Consider the following 21055-nt stretch of genomic DNA (forward strand, 5'->3'; position numbering starts at 1 on the left):
TGAAGAAGAAGATGATGATGAAGAAGACGATAGCCATGTGGCCCTTTAAGAGGCTCTGCCAACTCTGGGGGGAGGGAGGCTCATTTCATTTGTTAGTTATTCGGGACCAAGTGTTGTTTTTTTAAAAGGAAATGGACTCATCGACGCAACAGATGAGCGTGTGGACTTTGCTTCAGCACCGCGGTCATCTTCCACAGTACGACCACCGCCGGGTCCCCGACCACCGTCAGAGAGCGGCTTCACTCCAGCCGATGGGGACGAGCTCATCGCTCACTGGCTCGCCACTCCTGGCACGGGACGGCAGCGCATCGAAACCAAATCACCCTTCGAGAATGAGAAGGAATGCCTCTGTTCATTCCGATTCCAGAGTCTCAGCAGGTGGGAATCATCGAAAACCGGAAGAAGAAGTTCTTGTCCGGCGGGGATCGGGAGGAGGACTGAGATGGGAAGTCGGGTCCCACCTCGCCCTCAGACTGAAATCTACGACCCTCTCCATCACCATGACAACAGTTCCCCCCACCCTGCCCTGCCCAGCCCAGCCCAGCCCAGCCAGGCTGGCTAATGGAAGCGCCGCAGCAGCAGTGGTCAGCCTCTCTGCCCCCCCCCCCCCCCCCCAGCTCGCTCTGAGTCCCAGAGGCTGAAAGTCCCAGAGGGCTCAGTCCCAAACCTGTGCCATCGTCAGTATTAGAGCGACAGAACCCCCCCCCCCCCCAACACCACCACCAGGTATCTTGTATTCTCAGCCTCATCTCTTCTCCCTCACTTTGTAAGTGACAATCCAGCCCACTTCCTCCCCCCGCCCACCCGGTGCTTGTCAGACAGGACCGGGCACCGCTGGATGAATGTGAACGAAAGAGCAGCGGCGGCGGCAGTCACCAGAGCGCAGGAATTTGAGGAGGTGAAAGAGGAAGACGTGTAGGGGCGAAGAGCCGAGGGCCTGGACCCACCAGCCCCCCCAGCACTCACTCCCAACCACCACCATCGCTCGAGTGTCACTGTGCACAGCCCTAAGACAATGTAAACTAACACTCAGAGGATGAGGGAGACGGAAGACGTGCAGACTCTCCCCCGTTTCACCTCCTTCACGCCTCCACTCCAAATTTACCCATGCCCCAACCCTAGACCCAGCCTCAGTCCCAACCCAGCCCCCAGCCCAGGTCCCAGCCCCCAGCCCAGCCCCCAGCCCCCAGTCGGTGGGATGACTTCACGCGGTGAAGATCAGAAAGAGATTACAGAAATGCAGGTCTGGATGAGCAACTTGTCTTTTTAAACAAACAAAAAAAAACTTTGAAAAAAAAGAAAATCGTTAATGTCCTCTGTTGTCGTGAGCTGAGCTGGGTGTGTTTGTGTGCGTGTGTGTGTGTGCCTGGCAGAAGGGGTTGTGATGCTGCTTTACCTTCTGAATCTGATTAAGATTAAAGAAAAAAAAGATATATGATTATAAATCCATGAAACAAAATGAAAAGAGATGACTTTTTAAAAAGGACTCCAGAACAAAATGGTTGGAGATTTTTTTTTAAATTTATCACTGTTTTCTTATTTCTGTTTTCTGATTTTGATGCTTAAAACTGCTATGTGTTTAAAAATATGGAGAAGAAAAAAACAGCTGTAGTCACTTTTTGACAATGCGTGCAGTGTAACATAGAAAATATTTCACTTGTTTTTTCACATCTATAGTTTGTGTTGATAAGCCAACTGATCTGTTTGTCTGTGTGTCTGTCCAGCTGTCCGTCCCCTTTTATCAGGAGGAATTTACAACCAACAAAACAGGAAAAAAATGTTTTCTTTTTTATATTTTGTTTGTTTGTTTTTTTTATGAAATACAACTTTGGAGAAAAAAAGTACTAAACGGGAAAAATAATGCAACAAAAATGTAAAAACATAAAAAAAAAGGAAAAAACTGAAACAATCTCATCATACCTCACATGACACAAAACTCAAAGGAACTTGGGAGGGGGGTCATATTTTGCAGGCACATGTGAAAGTTCAGAGATGCATATATAGATTCAAAAAAATATATATATGTTAAGATAATATGTGCTTGTGTGTACGCATCATTAGAAGTTACAAAAGGACTCTTCCCTCAAGCTTTTGAGCTCTCTGTCTTTGTTGGTTTGTTTGTTCTTTTGTTTGTTTGTTTTTTGGGTGAGAACAGTGACGTGTCATCTGCAAATGTGATCACTTCCCCAACTTTGTGAGGCACAGTTTGTAGACGGTCGACTCAAAAAAAGAAAAAATGTGAACAGCCCAGAGACTGAGGGATTACGACTTTTGTAATGGCCGAGTGTTTTATGATGTTGAATGTAGCTGACAGGAGGGGCCTGGACCTGAGCCCGGCAACCTAACTTCCACACACCAGCAGAAAGAATAGCGGTGTCACACACACACGTTACAAACAACCAACAAAACTGAAAAAAATATATATATAAATATATATATATATCTTGCCCGTTTGCAAGGTGCAGTGCTATGTTATGTATTTTTGTATGTTTTTCTTTTCAGCTTTCTTTTTTGATTTTGTTTCATTTTTGAGCCATAACCAAGGGTGTAAAATACAAAATCATAAAACACTCAAAGACTTGTTGCAACTAAAAAAAAAAAAAGCCCTGCTCCATCCCACTGTCATGTAAGAGGAAACATAAAAATAAGTGTGTAACGCTACATATATTTGTGTGCACTCTCTCACATGTGCATGCTGATACATGTCCAAGTGCCCCGTGACATTAATCATACACCCTGTGCCTCTTGTTTGCAAAGAGATAGTTGCAGTCCTTCCACCGCATAACACGCTACACATGAATGCCCATAACTGTGTGTGTGTCCACCTGTCTGTCAGTCTGTCTGTGCCCGTCAGTTGTCCCGACTTAACAATGTGGGTGTTGCCAGCAGCCAGAGCAGCGAATAGTGGGACATCCAACTGGTTTGATTGGATCTAGTCTGATGGAGGGGGCGGGACAAAATATAAGCAAGTGCAGTTTTTTGTGCACCTTTGCATGATAGTTGGCAACCGTGGCTGCTGCAAACACCCGTGTTGTTGTGGTTGGAAATGTCCAAACGTTGTCACCGTACACAGGCCTCCCTGAAGCCAAGGGCTAAAATTGATCTCAGTTGATGCAAAAGCTGGACAAATCACTCTCAGAAGCACTGTTCATGCTCCTCATTCCAGTATCTTGAATGTTAATGTTCTTAAAAGCGTCGTTGTCAGTCAGCTAAACCAAACAAATTGATTCATCTCCACTCATTGGACGAGACCCTGTTAGACTGACGACAATGTTGTCATCTGGAGATTAGAGATGATATGATGCATTACACAGGAAATCAGGCATCAACGGGGGTTTATCAGAGTTTGAACCACGTTCTTTTGTTTCCAGCGTCTGACTGCGTCAAGCTTTTGGCTGACAGTGACACGACAGTAAAACGTAATTGGCTGAGTGAATCCTGTGGTTTCAGGGCTGGCTCTGTGTGGCTTCCTGGCCAATCGATCCCTCCAATTTGCTGGTTCTGGCTTCAAAAACCCCTCACATGTGGACACATTGAGCAAGAGTCTGTGATGTCTTTTGGTTTTACAGTTGTCTGCCCCTCCCTCCCTCAATGCCAAATGTAGAGTTTGTTAAGACATGCAAGTAGCAAGATGTCTATGCAATTTCCCTCCGGCTCCCTTTGGGAAGGCCAGCTCATCTGAACAACAGGGAAGCCGGTCTTTGCTTCTGTCAAATTCGGTCTGAAATCCAGAGGTTCTTTTGGATGACCTGGAGACCCTTGCTACTCTGCATGGGCAAAGGTCAGGGGCTGCCCGGAGGAGTTGGCCCCTCTCAGGGTGGCGAACTCTGAACGGCAGCCCTGGTTTCAGAGAACACACGGGAGGGGTACTGAGGATGTTTTGGCAGTTAAGGATTGCTGTTTATTTGTAAAATGCTCAGGAAGTGATGTGTGAGTGCGTTTGAGCGGTGCGTGCACGTACGGACTTGTGTCCTGGAGATGCTCTCATGATTTGGTTGATCCGACTGTATCAGGCCACAGAGATTAGTCCCTAAATTCACACCTTGTGAAAAGTGTGTGTGAAGGTTGGAGTTTTTGTTTTCTCCCACGACCAAGAAAATGTAATGTTTTGGGTGGTGGATGTCATTCCATCTGCACCCTGTTGATCCTTAGCCCAACGCTAGCACTTAACTAAAATGCACTTTGCATGGCCCCGACCATCCATCCATATTATTGTGGAACAATCTTTGGTGTTAAGAATTGTGTCAAACTCTTGAATCAATTGCACAATTGCCTTCCTTTGACTATGTAGTGTTTATTATAATTAGGTGAAACCCCCGACCCTGCTAAAGAAGAGTTGACACCAGAGCAAAGCATTAAATGACTTACTCTAATGTTTACATTTCTCCTTAAGTGCAATACGTGTGAAGGAGTGAGCATGTAGACCAATATTGAATTCAATCAAATCTTCTCTCCAGATGTGTTAAAATATATATACTAGTATAATCCAATTCAAAAAGAAATTATGCCCATGAGAGCATCAGCTACTAATCAGCTACTCACCTCTCCCAGCGGGACACAACACCAGAGGCGCGTTCACAAACACATGCACACATCACTTCCTGTGAGTGGGTAAAGGAAGCTATTGAAGGATTCTCTCAGGTAAAAAAAACATTTTCTAATAAATGATGATGAACCTTAGATGAAAAAAAACCTGGTTAGCTCCTCTTTGTTTTTCTTGTTTTCTGAACCTTTTCCCAACTTCTTGGACGTTTTTTTCCCCTGTTGGCTGCATTTAGTCAAGAACAGCAGTCTGATTTATAAGGTTCCACACAGCTGGACCCTGTGACCACCTCAGCTTTAAGGAACTGTGCCCCCTGTTGCTAGCACAACCCTACATGAAATCATAAAACTTGTCATGTGACGAGGTGTTTGTGAGGTGTGATTTTGGATTTGGACTTAAGCCCATTTCTGCCAGAAAGCAAGAGAGAAGGTCAATTTACAAGCTGCTCATTTAATAATGAGCAACACTTCCTTTAAAAGTTAAACCTAATGATATTTATGCATCATAGATTGCTTATTAATCCTAAAAAAAGAAAGTCATCTATGGTGGTTCAATTGAATTTGACATTTGCTTCTGATTGAACTCTGATGCTGTGGGAGGAGCCACGATGGAGCTGTTGTTGGAGCATGTTTGCAACATTTGCTCATTTCTTGACCACTTTCAAACAAAGAATTATAAATTGCTATATGCTTCACAGGTGACACTTGTTAGTATGTGTATTTCAGTCAACTGTCATGCAAAGTATAGTTTTTAAATAAAATCATTCAGGTACATTGCAATAAAAGGTTAATCTTCATGTTAATTCAATATATTTTATTTTAATGGTATTTTGTCAGGATCTTTGACTAAATGATGAACTGGTCATTGTTGGTGGTTCTTCTCCTGGCAGAAAGAGGCTTCCACACCAAACACACCAAAACTACATTTTTACCCCTCGGCCTACAAAATCTAATTCCACCCTGACGGCAGGGTTTCAGTCCAGTCTGCAGCGGTGGTGGAGACCGTGACTCGTGATGGGGGCCCTCAGGCCTCGCTCCTCCGTCTGGTTCCTGTGTCTCCCACTTTTGATCCCCCGCCTCTTCAAAAGAGGGGCAACTGCGACTCGAGGCAGCCGCCGCGCATGTACATGCTTTCATTGGTGCGCGCATGTGCATCATCCACATCCATCTTCATGTGAGAGACCCGTGTGTTTGTGCTGTGACCGTCTGTGGTGCCCATATCAAGTCCAGCCGTTCTCGCCTTCCACATCCTGGAAACCTGGCCCCCCAAAAAACCCCACCTCCCGGAAAAAAGCACCTTTTTTGGCCGCAGCACGACAGGCGTCTGTTGGACAGAGTCCCGTCGGAAACTTTTTGTTTTGTTGCTTGTGTAGAATGTAAGTCTAGCAGGCTAATGGAGAGTAGATGCAAGGAGCATTTTCTTTTTTAAAGTTGGGAGATCTGAACAGGCATGAGGTGAAGACGACTTTGCAAGAGTATTTCACAAGACAGCAGCCACTGTTCCACGCAGGTTGTTCCTCGCTATTGAGCAGGTTGTGGTGGGGTTTTTTCTCACAACTGCTGTTGCAAGTCCTGCACCCACCCCCTTCCCAAATTACAGCCGTATTGATTGCTCTCTTTCATCCCTGCTATGGCCTCCTTAAGGAGACTCTTGCATGAAAATGCAGGCCGTGGATTTGGAGCTAGGCTAGTGAGTGTATTAGTGCGTTGGGTGATAGCGCTGTAGGATGGGGGCGGGTGGAGAAGGGGGGTAACCGTGGCGACGATGACAACAGGGCTGACGATGCTAACGCTCGTGAGATGCGAGCGAAGTAATCAAAGTGCCAAATGGGCTCAGTTGGGCCGCTGGCATCGAACTGTTTTGATTTTGAAACTGTGACTGTTAAACGTTTCGCTTCAAAGAGGCTGCCGTCGCTAACCTTCTGCTCCGGGCGGCTCATAAATACCACGGTGATGATGAAACAATGTTTGATGAGCTAATCCATGGCGGCGCATCCACTGTTCCCAGCTAGGATTGGACTAAATTAAAGATTTAGATAGAAACCGGAGGTGCAGACTGATGCAGGACGAAGTCAAGATTTTGACAGTTGTCACTTCCGCCTACTTTTACCCTTTTTAACTTCTTTATCGAAGAGGGTATCGTGCACGGTCGAGCACGTACGGCGTCATCGTCAAAACACACACGCTTCGACACAAATTTACAACCTGCTACATCAGCACAGTTAGTGGTTTGGAACTTAGCCTGTCATTGTCCCGTTATGCAATGGTCGCCTCGCCAGCCGCAACCCCCTCCGAAACAGACATGCGAGCACTTGGTGGTGGTTATCATGGCGGGTAGACGCTGCCGGGACTATTTGCTAAGAGATTTGTGGTGAGGGGAGGTATTTTTGTAAACGGCTGGGAAATCGCACGCCTAGACAGCGAAGAATGTACACATATTAGCTCATCCTATAAATGTCTCTCAGAGGAGTAGTTCAGAGATTAGATCAATTGTGTGAAATCTAGTTTTGAAGAGATTTGTGTTTATTAGAGAAATTTAAACAAAAAGATATATATGCAGTGGTGGTCAGGTGGAAAAGTTCTGCTTTTGAACTGGTTCAGAACTGCTCAGGTTTGCTCAAGCCGGCCTCAAAGGGTGCTTTTCCATAGTTGTGTGTCACCGTATCCCAGTCCAACTTGTGTCTCTCTATCCCGTCCGCAAAGTCCATCCAGGACAAGCTCAGCAGTTCACGATCCAACTCCAGTATGCAAAACCAGAGGAGAATGCTCTAGAGAGCAGCAGGTTCAGTTCTGTGTCCCTCTCTGTAGCAGGTCCAAACCTCTCTAGGCAGCACCAGCAAAGCACCAACTACCACCTCTGACGGCTCTAGCATCCAGCAGGGGGCGGGGGAGGAAGGGGTGGGGGGCATCTCCTGTGCCAAGCCAACCTCACACTGTTCACACCCTGACATGTGCACGTCGCATGTTCGGATACAGTGAACTGGAATGTGTCAGAGTCCGACCGCATCCTGGTGCACTGTTGCATCACATAACACTGGCGTGATGAAATAGAGTGTTGGGGGGGGGGGGGGGGGGAATTGTTCTTTTGTGTGCAAAGCAATTCTGATTGGATATTTCTCTGAAGCAGAAACAGGGGCGAAAACCTGCAGAGGTGTTTTTCTTTTCTCTCTTTTTGTATGTGTTTGATCAGAGTTCGTTGTCTATTCTTGGTGTTCAGCGTGCTCAGAATATTTCAGACCAGCAGTTCATGTTTCAGCTCCACCAACACCAACAGCATTCAAGCGTTTTTACTTATGTGTCTCTCTCCCTTAAGAGTTCCTGACTTCACTGTGAGTGCTGAGGCTGCTGGGGAATAAAAAATAACAAAAAAAAAATAGGAGTAAAAACAAAAAACGTGTTCTGCAGACACTCAGGGGTCACGGCCTGTCCACTCAGGATCAGGGCGAGTGCCAAAGACCAGATGTGAAGCGTTTTTCTGTGGTGGGGGGTGGGGTGGGTTGTGTTCAAAGATTGTCGTTGCTCAGAGCACCTGCACTGATCCATGGCAGTTTTAATGGCAAAGCAGCAGTTTCAGCAGGTCGGTGGCCTGCAGAATGAAGGACAGGAAGAGTGTGGACCAGTAGCACTCCTTGAAAAAACTAAAAGATTTGAAAATAATTGTTGCACTCCTCCAGTGAGTGAGTGCTGCAAATACAAATTAGATGTACTCTTCCAAGTTGAAAAAAAAAATTAAACTTTGAGAAATGTTAACATTTAAAATTTGTTCAAAGCTCCAATTGAACCAAGCAGAACCGATGGTTCTTGTCGTTGATTCATTATTTTTTGTGAGGAGACTCCAGCCCTGGTCAGGAGTGTTTGGTTGCCATCACTCTTCCTTCTGCCTCCTTCTGGCAGGTTTGAAAGTTGTGGGTCTGTGCCGTCCAGGATCAGGACAGGCGGGAGATTTGTAGAGCACGAGAAGCCAAAGGGACAACAAATCCAGATGAGAACATGCAAGATGAATCATGTTGCAGTTTCAGACACGTCCGAGGTCAGACTCCTCTTTTCATTCACTCTTTCTGGGGACAAACTCTCTCTCTCTGGTCTCTGTCTAAAAAATAAGGTGCCAGATAATGTGTTTTTCAGGGTAGCAAAAAGTTTAGTTCCATGTATTTGAGTTTACATTTATGCCTGAGGGACCTCGCCGCCCTCCCACCATCTGGTGCAGGTTGAACCCGTGTCTGAAAATGTCCTCTTTTGTTTCCAAGAGCCGTCTCTCAGATGACATTACAGCCATGCAAAGCAAACACAACAACATTTAGGTCACCCAAGTACAGCAGGGGCAACCTGACACAACCACTCTGGGCTCAACTCACACACTCTGTTGCTCAATAAACTCTCTCTCACACACACACAGACTCACAAAGTCCCACACAGGCAGGAAATATCCCGAGTATCTACTGTGATGTCCTCACACACCACCCACACCTTCATCGCACTCCACCCTTGTTCTCACCTGGACCTGTCCTCTCTGCGTGACCGGATCTCCTGCTGCTCCTTAGCGTCCCCTGCTCCCTCTCCTCTCCCCTCCCCCCTCCCCCCTACATGAGCCCAGTGGGTGGTGTGACGTCAGGTTCTTGTGGTGGGCTTCGTAACGACAGGTCCAGACAATCAGCGTGTTTGTAAATGTCAATGTGTGTGATTTTCAAATCTTTGTTTAATGGTCAGGGTTTCAAAAGGAAGATATTTTTATGGTAATTGTCGCTGGTCTATTTTACTATATATTTATGTAATAAATATGTGACTAAATCGACATCTCACTGGCTCTTTTTGGCTCTTTGGTTCTCCGGCCAGCTGCGTCATGTGCTGGAGAGATTTTCATTAATGGACTAATAAAAGTTAAAAAAAAAAAAAAAAAAAAAAAAAGGAACCCACTGAAACTAAAGCGTTCTTGCCTCATTGTGTCAACAGCTGTCTTTGTTCACATGTGAATAAAAAGCTCTTTCTTTTCACGACATGGGTTGTGCAGTCCAAGTTGGGAACTAAATGGCTTTTACAGCCTTGTGTCTAATCCTGTGTTAAATACAAGTGCACAGTAAGCGTCAGGGTTTTCACTCTCATGATGCAGTTTTAGAGTTGGAGTCAACGACGCCTTCTAGTCTTGCTAGTAACGTGCGGTTCACCACAGACTGTATGCAGTGTCCCAGATCGACCTTTCCAGGAGTAACTTTGCATTGCATTGGTGGGTTTAGGTGGGTTTTTAGATGTGATCAGGGAGAAGGTCCCCCAAGAAAAGTCCTGAAATGTGTGGAATTCTTATGACTTTTCACCATCAAGGTTTGCTGAGGCTGGCGTGTTTGCTGTCTGCTTCAGCATCAAACCTCAAGTGCATACATTGCCGCGCAGCTCTCTGGCTAATGTATGTGCATGTAATGTGCATCAATGTGCGAGAAAAGGCCCAGACCAGCAGATGGTCTCCCACCGTCTGTGCCTCACTGTCGGCATATCTTTCTCATCTGTGACACATTGGCAGGTAAAATTAGGTGTCTGAGGTCTACCAAGAAAGACGCTGCTCACACACAGGAAGCCCAACATGCTCCGTTCAGTCGAACTTAATGTTCTTTTCCTGTCAGTGAGTTCAAGCTCTTTGTTTTATTAAGAGCCAAGATGAAATCACCACCATTACTGGCTTCCATTAAATTCCCACGTCGTGACAGCGGGAAGGCCTCTGCAGCTCATAGTGGGTAGTTTGGACCAATGACCTGGAAAGGTTCCATGGCCAATTACAAGCATCATCAGAACTATTGTATTTATATGACTTTTTTCGGATATAGAGTAGTTGAACTAAGTTCATTATGTCTTCTAGTTTCCAATTATATTCCAGTATTCTTTTTTTCGCACATGTCAAAAATAAAGGGGTGGATTTAAGGCAGGACAAAGATGAGAGTCACCTGAGAAGCCCCCCTGTAGTAGGTTAATGAAGGGTCGGCTGAGGGTAACGTCCTCAGTCTGGCAGTGTGTTGCCACCTAGTGGCTGTAGGAGAAGGACACTGAAACAGCTGGCTTTAACCTGTGTTTACATTTCTAGACAGTCGGGCAATTGTATCAGGTATCCGCAAAAATAAAGATTTTTTTCAAAAAATGATTCATTAAAGAAGCAGTTGGGGGAATTTTTCACACTTGACACTTTTGAAGTAAACAGTTTTGCTCTATTCTGGTGTGTGTTACCACTTTGCACCAGGAAGAGTGGTAGAGTCACATGGCCTCACAAAGTTGGCAGGTAAGTGTGTGTATAAAGTTTGGGGGGTGGGGGGGGCCTTGTGTGATGTAGTTGTCCTGTCATCATCAATACTTTCACATCACACACAGCAACACCAGCATCACCATAACATTAATCCACAACAGAGAGACACATTTGCTCAGGACACAAGAGAGTGTCCACTGAAATTTGTTTTAATATTTGTTGTTTGTGTAGTGCTTCATTCTATATAATATCACATAGATGAGTGTGTATAGATGGAGTGCTATACAGTTTGATATGAACACACGCAAGAGGGTGGGGCCATGGTGGTCTCTACAAACAGCCTGGACAGCTGCACTTACCTTCCTGACTATGATACACACTCAGAGCCAAGAAACAACTCATTCCTTTTAGTGTGAACAAACTTGACCAACAGAGCTGATTCTGATCTACCTTGTGGATTATCCCCAAAATCTGCATCTCTTCCACTTCCAGGATAAAAGTTGTGTGTGTCCCACCACTGACTGGCATCACCTGCCAGCACCAGGGTGCTGGGCTGCAGGGCTGAATCCAGCAAGGGCTCTTCACTCTCAGCCCAGCAGCTTTTTTTGTTTGTTTTGTTTTGTCTTACACTGAGGATGTGGTCATCACGGTGGCTTAGTGTGAACTTGGTGTGAGCGGTCCGGATCCATTCACACAAAGTCCAACATGTGGTTGGAAGCTGTTGTGGGGGCTGTGAGCTCACAAAGGCAGCTTTTGCGCCAGCCAATCCGAGCCCACCTCTTTCCGCCAAAGCCCGGCCCTCCGTTGGATTGCCCGCTCCCCCCGCTTCACCCCCTCCTCTTTTTTTCACGTATGTCATACACACACCCCCTCTCTTCACACACACACTCCTCATGCTCTGTCATAGCAGGAATTTTCCACTCTGCAGCAGAACATGGCAGGCAGCTGCGTTGTCAATAGCAGACTGTTGGTTGACCTCCCGACCAACCGCCAGTACACAGTGTACTGTACATGGCAGATGCAAGGCCAGGTTGTTTTTTCTTTTCTCTTCTTTTCTTTTTCAAATGTTTTTCGCACTCTGTGTTCCATGCCTGCTGCAGGAACACTGTCCGTGCACGTGTTTGCTTTTTTATTCTTGCAGGAATGTGGAGCAGAAGAATATAAATCTGAGGCATGAGACCCATGTGGGGCCTCATCTACCCCTGTGTCTCACACACATACACACGCAGGCTGACTCCTTCTCTAGAATCCCCCCGTGGATCGACTCCAGCAGGCGGTCTCGTCTTTCCCTCCTATGCTGCCCAATCCGTCTAATCCTGCCACTCTTTTGTATCTTCTCACCAGTGCAGGAAACTCGAGCGGAGCGATTAAGGACAAGCGATCATGCAGCATGTGTTACGTATACATTACAGGCCTCTTACATAAGCCCCCTCCCCTCCCTTCCCCCGCGCCGCCCATGCAACTTCCCCTCCCCCTCCCCCACCATCCTCGCATATCAGGTCAGGCGAGGACGGCGCCACCACGCTGTACATCTCTGCATCCGTTTGGGGACGGGGGGGGGGGGGGGGTTTAAAAAAAAAACAACCTACAATTTACAATATATATTTAGCTATATGTTGGTTTTTGGTGGATTTGATCTAATTCCATTGCACACATCCTATTTGCCCCTGGGGTTGTACGTCACCTTTTCTGGCCTGTTGTGATCTTTGACGTTTCTGATGATAGACCACAGAGATGCAAACTTCTGAGCCAGTGCCAGCAGGTCACAATCGCCAGTCGCCATCCTCTTCCAACAACTGGAAAGGTGATTTAATAAAAAGAGGAAAAATAACCTTTAGTGGTGCTTTACCTTTTTAATCTTACAACATTTTCAAAAAACAAAAAAACATTGTACATGTTGATAATTTTGCATTCTATCACCCTTTTTGTGTTAGGCTATCATACAACAGTAATCCCAGTGAGTTTCAGGCAAATGTGAGTAGTGTCTCTATTTTCAAAATAATGATAAATGAAAAAAAAAAACATTTAGGCACGGGTTGAATTTTCTTTGGATATTTGAATAAAAAATTTTTCGCCTTTTTTTGTACAATATCCAACGATGCTCAAACCTCGTTTTGTGTACTGACAAACAGACCTTCCATATTTGAACGCTAGGGGGAGATACCCTTGCACCAAAGTGCTGTCTCTGGAGTCACTCGTCTTCTTCCACTTCCGCTTTTCTTCTACGCTCATGTAGCTACTCGCGTCAGTGTAGTCCGCTATTACGTCGTAAACACAACACAACTCGTGGACTATGGCGGAAGTTGCCGTGGACGAGCTCAGGGAGCTCGAGTATCTCTCTCTGGTGTCCAAAGTTTGTACGGAGCTCGACAACCATTTGGGACTCGGTGACAAGGATCTAGGTGCGTATTTAGTGGCTGAGAGTAGAGTACTTGAATCACAAAGACTGGCTAACGAGTTAGCTTATGCTAACTAGCTGGAGTTAGCATGCCTTGTCTTCGGTAACTTTAACCCTTGTGGGTTTTTTTTTATTCGCGGGCATATAATGTAACATTTTGAAAGTGAAATATCTACTATCGGGATTTAAAAATGAGTGAAGTGGTTCCTGTCAATTTGGACGTGGTGTCGTTGCTACTTGGGTGATGCTAGTTTCAACGCGTTTCAATGCTAGCTAGCTGGTCATGACAACCTACTGTCCTGGAAAGTGATAATTTCTCTGATTGCTCTACAGCCAAGTTCATCATTCACCTTGCGGAGCAGCAGCCGACATTTGAAGGATTCAAGGCCGCCCTGGATGAAAATGGGGGCGAATTCTCAGTAAGTCGAACCTAGCAAAATCAACCCCTAGGTGGATTTAAGAGATAACAAGCGTTAGGTATCTACGTCGTTCTGCATCTAATTGGGAATTTGCTTATGTTTTGAAGGACTCTCTCGTCAGTAATTTGCTTAGGCTCATTCAGACCATGCGGCCTCCAACCAAAGCGTCGACGAGTAAAGGTAAGTTATTAAAGCTTTAGCCATTGTGCTCTTAGAACGCATAGTTCTAGTTCCATTTAACATTGGAAATAAGATATGATTTAGTTGTATCGATGTCACATTTCCCCAGCATATACCTTATATATATTTATTATGTATTGTGGTTGTCCTTCATACTCTCACTTCTCTATAAAACTGTCTCAGAGCTCTTTGTAATTGACAACTATCTGCTTCCAGCCTATGATGATGTTAAGCCTAAATCTGAAAAAGACAGACTGAAGGAAATTCTTCCTGCTCTGTGTCGAGCAGATGATCCAGAACCCAAGGTATGTCGCTTTACTACAGGCAGTTATTTTCAACTAATGCGCACAACTCAGGACATTCACTTTTGAATAGAACCATAATGGATTGTGTTTTCGTTTTTAAGTTGCCATTTGTTTACAGTTGTCTTCTGTAAAAGATCATTTTAATATCTTTATTGTCAATGTTTTATTTAGCGTTTACTGGATGAAGATGACGCAAAAGTCGCAGAAGCTGCAATGAAAGAGCTGGAAATGTTGATGCCAAGCGTCAGTGGTACAGACTCCAAGAGCAGCAAGAGCAGGTATGAATGGTTCTCAAGGTTGTTTTTTCCCTGTATATGCACTGATTCTCAATCAACAAATTAAGATTGTTTTTTTTCTCACCTGTAATTTTGCTGGTGTTTTTTTTTCTTCACGTCAGCAGGTCAGAAAAGAGCAGACGCCACAGTCGAAGTCGCAGCAGAAGCAGAGACAGAGATCGCCACCGCGACAGAGACAGAGACAGAGATTATGATCGAGACCGGAGGAGACGGCACCGTTCCCGGTCGCGCTCAAGAGATCGCGATCGCCACCGAGACAGAGAAAGAGACAGGGACAGAGAGCAGGGGAAGAGGAGAGAAAAATCTTCCAGGTGGAACGAACGCTCACCCAGCCCCAAGAAGGACCAAGACAGAGACTCTGAGCGCTGGAAGGACAAACACGTGGACCGGCCTCCACCTGAGGAGCCTTCTGTTGGTGACATCTACAACGGCAAGGTCACCAGCATCATGCAGTTTGGATGCTTTGTTCAGCTGGAGGGCTTGAGGTCAGTGTCCTAGCCAGTAGCAACATGGATAGATACTTGATTCATGTCAAAACCTCTGCTCTGACACCAGCACGATTCTATATGTCCACCGTGTTTCTGTTGTGTCTGGGCAGGAAACGTTGGGAGGGTTTGGTTCACATCTCGGAGCTGCGCAGGGAGGGCCGCGTGGCCAACGTGGCTGATGTTGTCACCAAAGGCCAAAGAGTGAAGATCAAAGTGCTGTCTTTCACCGGTTCCAAGACCAGCCTCAGCATGAAGGTAAGAAGAATAGAGGAAAAGTCAAGATCTTGGTCGCAGTTTTGCTTTTCCCACTGAGACAGAAGTGTGTTTTTAACTTTCCCATCAAATGCACCTTGCTGTCTGTTCTTTAACAGGATGTGGACCAGGAGACCGGAGAAGACCTGAACCCCAACCGGAGGAAAAACATTGGCCCAGACGGCACCGAGGACGTCTCCATGAGGAACCCCGACCGGCCAAGCAATCTGAACCTGGGCCACGCCCCCGAGATGGAGCAGGACGACACGTTGGAGCGCAAGAGGCTCACCAAGATCTCCGACGCAGAGAAGTGGGAGATCAAGCAGGTGCGCCTTTCAAATATTTGAAACATTCTAATGCATTGTTTTCATCGTCTAAATGGGGTCTTATTCATTGTCAGATGGTTGCTGCCAATGTTCTGCCCAAAGAAGAGTTCCCTGATTTTGATGATGAAACTGGCATCCTTCCCAAAGTGGACGATGAAGAGGGTGAGAAGTGGTGCTTTTCTTTTTTTTAGTCTCAGCTCCAGTCTCGTCAGTGCTGAATGATGATTGAGATTTAGGATTGTGATGATGGCACCAGCAGTTGTCTGCCTCCTGTCAATGAGCTGTGTTCTCGGCCCTTCAGATGAGGATCTGGAAATTGAGCTGGTTGAGGAGGAGCCGCCGTTCCTGAGGGGACACACCAAGCAGGTCATGGATATGAGCCCAGTCAAGATCGTCAAGGTAAACACTCCTTGTTAAATGTTAATTATTTGTTTGTTGGCAATCTGTCGAAATGTTTGGCTGAATATTCTTAATCGTAAAACATCTGATTCACCTGTGTTGTAACTTTAGATTTAAAAAAAATCAACAGCATGAATTCAGCTCCAAATTACAATGACATAACAGCTCTCCTGTTAAAGGTCCAGTGTGTAATATTATGCATGTAGTGTGTAAGAATATACATAGGGTACCCATTTTTGAAAGAGACCTAAATACCAAACACGCAATCAGTTGTTTCACACACCGGACCTTTAAAAAAATGTTCTTCATGTCAATAAAGAGCCAATAACAAACTACAACTTGCTGTCCTGTGTGTTTGTGTGGCTGCAGAACCCCGACGGCTCGCTGTCTCAGGCCGCCATGATGCAGAGCGCTCTGGCCAAGGAGAGGAGAGAACTGAAGCAGGCGGCGCGCGAGGCGGAGATGGACTCCATCCCAATGGGCCTGAACAAACACTGGGTCGACCCTCTGCCAGACGGTTAGAACCTCCTTCGTGTCTGCCCAATCTTCTGTGATGACATTGTTTGAAGTGTCCGGCGAGTCCGTTGGAAAAACTGGTTCCAAACTGGAGAGAAGCCCAGAGCTGCAGTCTGATCTCAGTCCGGACCGAACCATCGCACCGCAGTTCTACGGTGAAGGGTTCCTGGGCGGAGGTCAGCACGGCCGCATTCTAACGCCGTCTCACCTGTCACCTGTTGCTCCAGCTGACGGCAGGCAGATTGCAGCCAACATGAGGGGCATCGGCATGATGCCCAACGACATCCCGGAGTGGAAGAAGCACGCCTTCGGCGGCAACAAGGCCTCCTACGGCAAGAAGACGCAGCTCTCCATCCTGGAGCAGAGGGAGAGTTTGCCCATCTACAAGCTGAAGAAGCAGCTCATTCAGGTGCACAGCAAGACTTGTAACTTACTGAGTCATGTCAACGCAGTTAAGAAATGATTCTCTAGTCATCATCTTCTGAACAAGTTGAGCTTCCCTGAAGCCAAACACCTGCTGACTGCAAAAGGGATGTTTCTGTTATTTTAAACCAGATTTGGGGGGGGTTTGTTTATTTATTTTAATTTGCAAGTGCGAGGTCACAATGAAGAAATTTGAGACTTGTGAATCAATGTGGCTGAAGTGGTGGCGTCATCATCCTAATCAACCTGCAATGCACACGGTGCATTTTGCATTTTGGTATTTAGCGCCACTGTCAGAGGGGCTTCCTTAAGAAATTCCAGTGCAAGATGGCAGCTCACTAGGAGCAAGAGCCTTATTGCTCTGCGTACATTCATATATATATGAGGAAAACTAAATTACTTTTATTGTACTGTGAGTACACCCTTTTATTAATGTATTCATGGACACTGTGTTTAGCTTTTGTCAATGTGAAAGTCATAAATCAAGCCATATATTTGATACTCCACCTCTAAGTGTCTGTGTCTTGAACTCTGTCCTTCACATGTTTCTCTCTCAGGCCGTCCATGACAACCAGATCCTGATTGTGATCGGAGAGACGGGGTCTGGTAAGACCACCCAGATCACTCAGTACCTGGCAGAAGCAGGCTACACCACCAGGGGGAAGATCGGCTGCACGCAGCCCCGTCGTGTGGCCGCCATGTCGGTGGCCAAGAGAGTCTCCGAGGAGTACGGCTGTCGCCTGGGACAGGAGGTGAGCGAGCCGCCCGCTGCCGCGTCTCTGAAATAAAGCTCACCGGGTCGGAGCCTGGCTGAGAGTCTCCCCTCTCTGCCGCAGGTGGGTTACACCATCCGTTTCGAGGACTGCACCAGCCCCGAGACCGTCATCAAGTACATGACGGACGGCATGCTGCTGAGAGAGTGTCTGATCGACTACGAGCTGGGCCAGTACGCCATCATCATGTTGGACGAAGCTCACGAGAGGACCATCCACACCGACGTCCTCTTTGGTTTGCTGAAGAAGGTGAGTTTGAGCAGCACGTCTGCCTTGTCCCTTTGCTTTTGTCCTATATCCTATGTTTTATAAGATTTATTGAAAAAAAAAAAGAGAGAGAAATTAAACAGCATCTTGTGTTTTTCTCTCAGACCATTCAGAAGCGCACTGACATGAAGCTGATCGTGACGTCTGCGACCCTGGACGCCGTGAAGTTCTCCCAGTACTTCTACGAAGCGCCCATCTTCACCATCCCAGGAAGAACGTACCCTGTGGAAGTCCTCTACACCAGAGAGCCGGAGACCGACTACCTGGACGCCAGTCTCATCACCGTCATGCAGATTCACCTGACTGAGCCACCTGGTATGACCTGAACATTGTGGAGACAAAATCGATTTATTTATTTTCTTTCTCCGTCACTCCAACTTGACGCTTGTCCTCTGTCCAGGCGACATCCTGGTGTTCCTCACAGGACAGGAGGAGATCGACACGGCCTGCGAGATCCTGTTTGAGCGGATGAAGTCTCTGGGGCCTGATGTTCCTGAGCTCATCATCCTGCCCGTGTACTCTGCTCTGCCCAGCGAGATGCAGACCAGGATCTTTGATCCTGCTCCTCCTGGCAGCAGAAAGGTGACAATGCTAAAATATAGAAGAAAAAAGCTGCGCTGTTTGATTGAATTTTTCTGAAAAGTCAAATGACCTCCTTGTGTTGTGTGTAGGTGATCATCGCCACGAACATCGCTGAGACGTCTCTAACCATCGATGGCATCTACTACGTGGTGGACCCCGGATTTGTCAAGCAGAAGGTCTACAACTCCAAGACCGGCATCGACCAGCTGGTGGTGACTCCCATCTCCCAGGTGACGTGAGGAACATTCAGACTTGTGTCATCGCCAGTGACTGTAGCCACTTCACTCTAACAATGATCGTCATGCAGGCCCAGGCCAAGCAGAGGGCGGGCCGAGCCGGAAGAACGGGCCCGGGGAAGTGTTACAGGCTCTACACAGAGAGAGCCTACAGAGACGAGATGCTGACCACCAACGTGCCTGAGATCCAGAGGACCAACTTGTCCAGCACCGTGCTGTCTCTGAAGGTAAGCAGTTGACTGCAGAGAGGTCGACTCCCACACAGGACACAATCTTCCTTCTGCTGGCTGGACCCCACGTCCGGTCACAGCAGAGCTTTAATGTGCTGCTCCTGGTTTCCTCCTCCAGGCCATGGGCATCAATGACCTCCTGTCCTTTGACTTCATGGATGCCCCCCCCATCGAGACCCTGATCACGGCCATGGAGCAGCTCTACACACTGGGAGCCCTGGATGACGAGGGTCTACTGACCCGACTGGGACGAAGGGTGAGGAGCTCTTTCTTCCTCTCTGCAGCCCCCCCCCCCCCCCCACACACACACACACACACACACACTCATACAGTGTGTTTGGAATAAACTCCAATCACGTGCTTTTGTCTTGCAGATGGCCGAGTTCCCCCTGGAGCCCATGCTGTGCAAGATGTTGATCATGTCCGTCCATTTGGGCTGCAGTGAGGAGATGCTCACCATCGTCTCCATGCTGTCGGTGCTCAATGTCTTCTACAGACCGAAGGTACGCACACCTTGGTGAAATAGATAGTTATTTTATTGTCTTTGAAACAGCATCACATGACTTGCTTTGTTTGGATCCACGCTGGTCCTGGTGTGTTCTCCAGTCCTGTATCAATGAGCTATACAACTCTAAGCTACTGGGAAAAAAATGTTAATCTGAGGCTTAATTGCACAACGCCAGCGTCTGAAGTCTCTCCCCTCACATCCTCGTATCACCTCTCGTCTATACAGGACAAGCAGGCTCTGGCCGACCAGAAGAAGGCAAAGTTCCACCAGCCCGAGGGCGACCACCTGACCCTGCTGGCCGTTTACAACTCCTGGAAGAACAACAAGTTCTCCAACCCCTGGTGCTACGAGAACTTCATCCAGGCGCGCTCGCTGCGCCGAGTGCAGGACATCCGCAAACAGATGCTGGGGATCATGGACAGGTAGGAAGGACACCTCAGTGGCAGGAGCTTCCCACTGCTCCGAGGTCTTTTTACACACACACACACACACACACACACACACACACACACCAGCACCAGAAACTGTCCCTTCTTAACTTAGACAAAACTCTGTTCTGTTGTGCTTTTATTGTCATGGTTTGGCAACTGATCACTTCAGGATAGAAACTCCCAGCGCCAAATTATTAAATGGGCAGGTTGCCTAACAGGGGAGCTTCAGCCCTTGATGACAAGCAGCTCGAGTGCAAAGCCAACTAAAAATGCCTACTGACATCCACCACATGGAGAGTTGAAGCTCCTCCCTCTGGCTGCAGGGACAAAGCAGTGCAGGAACACCTTTGTACCCTCAGCCATTGCCAGGCTGAATAGGTTCACCATGAGTTGAAGACTCCTGCGACATTGAAGCTGAGAGTAATGATGTTTTTATATGCGTTTACGTGTTTCTTTTGTCATGTATGATTGTTCTTTGTCCGTATTTACTGTCAAGTACAAATAAAGAAACCTTGACCTTGACACACACAACACAAACACACACAATCTTCTTTTTCAGGCATAAGCTGGACGTGGTGTCCTGTGGCAAAGCGACGGTTCGCGTCCAGAAAGCCATCTGCAGCGGCTTCTTCAGGAACGCGGCCAAGAAGGATCCTCAGGAAGGATACCGCACTCTCATCGACCAGCAGGTGGTCTACATCCACCCCTCCAGCTCTCTGTTCAACCGGCAGCCAGAGTGGTACGACCGCACGCCCCTCAGCACGCCTTTGCAGCGGAGCAACACAAGGTGAACGTCCAGAGAGTCTAACGGCCTCTCCACTCCCACAGGGTGGTTTACCACGAGCTGGTGCTGACCACCAAGGAGTACATGAGGGAGGTGACCACCATCGACCCCCGCTGGCTGGTGGAGTTTGCGCCCGCCTTCTTCAAGGTGTCCGACCCCACGCGCCTCAGCAAGCAGAAGAAGCAGCAGCGCCTGGAGCCGCTGTACAACCGCTACGAGGAGCCCAACGCCTGGAGGATCTCCAGAGCCTTCAGGCGCCGCTGAGGCTCCAGGACGTTTGCACGCTGACCTCACAGCGCGATGGGTTGTGCTGTCTGTGCAGTGGACCACAGATTTTAACCTGGCTGTTTTATTTGTACACAATGTATATGTCAATCTGCCCATCTTTTGCCAGTTGGTGCTTTACTGTCATTATTTAAATAAATGTTTTTTTTTTCATTTTCATTTGAGGAGAAAAGACCATTAGCTCACTAACTT

At 47.1% G+C, this 21055-nt stretch overlaps 1 protein-coding gene across 1 annotated transcript; it reads left to right on the plus strand.

Annotated features, from left to right (window-relative positions):
* Nucleotides 1-13001: 13001 nt before the first annotated feature.
* On the plus strand, nucleotides 13002-20993 carry LOC142893912 (ATP-dependent RNA helicase DHX8). Its single transcript, XM_076034889.1, has 23 exons — nucleotides 13002-13167; nucleotides 13497-13582; nucleotides 13690-13762; nucleotides 13979-14067; nucleotides 14239-14345; nucleotides 14468-14848; nucleotides 14962-15106; nucleotides 15223-15429; nucleotides 15504-15591; nucleotides 15731-15828; nucleotides 16198-16345; nucleotides 16572-16753; nucleotides 17325-17519; nucleotides 17604-17789; nucleotides 17912-18122; nucleotides 18208-18389; nucleotides 18479-18619; nucleotides 18697-18852; nucleotides 18974-19111; nucleotides 19230-19358; nucleotides 19589-19785; nucleotides 20354-20533; nucleotides 20623-20993. Exons 1-23 carry the CDS (start codon nucleotides 13059-13061, stop codon nucleotides 20840-20842), a joined length of 3648 nt encoding a protein of 1215 aa, XP_075891004.1. The 5' UTR covers nucleotides 13002-13058; the 3' UTR covers nucleotides 20843-20993.
* The last annotated feature ends 62 nt before the right edge of the window (nucleotides 20994-21055 follow it).

The sequence above is a fragment of the Nelusetta ayraudi genome, unplaced genomic scaffold, assembly GCF_046127955.1.
Source record: "Nelusetta ayraudi isolate G7.1 ecotype Tasmania unplaced genomic scaffold, CSIRO-AGI_Nayr_v1 ptg000042l, whole genome shotgun sequence".
NCBI classification, from domain to species: domain Eukaryota; kingdom Metazoa; phylum Chordata; class Actinopteri; order Tetraodontiformes; family Monacanthidae; genus Nelusetta; species Nelusetta ayraudi.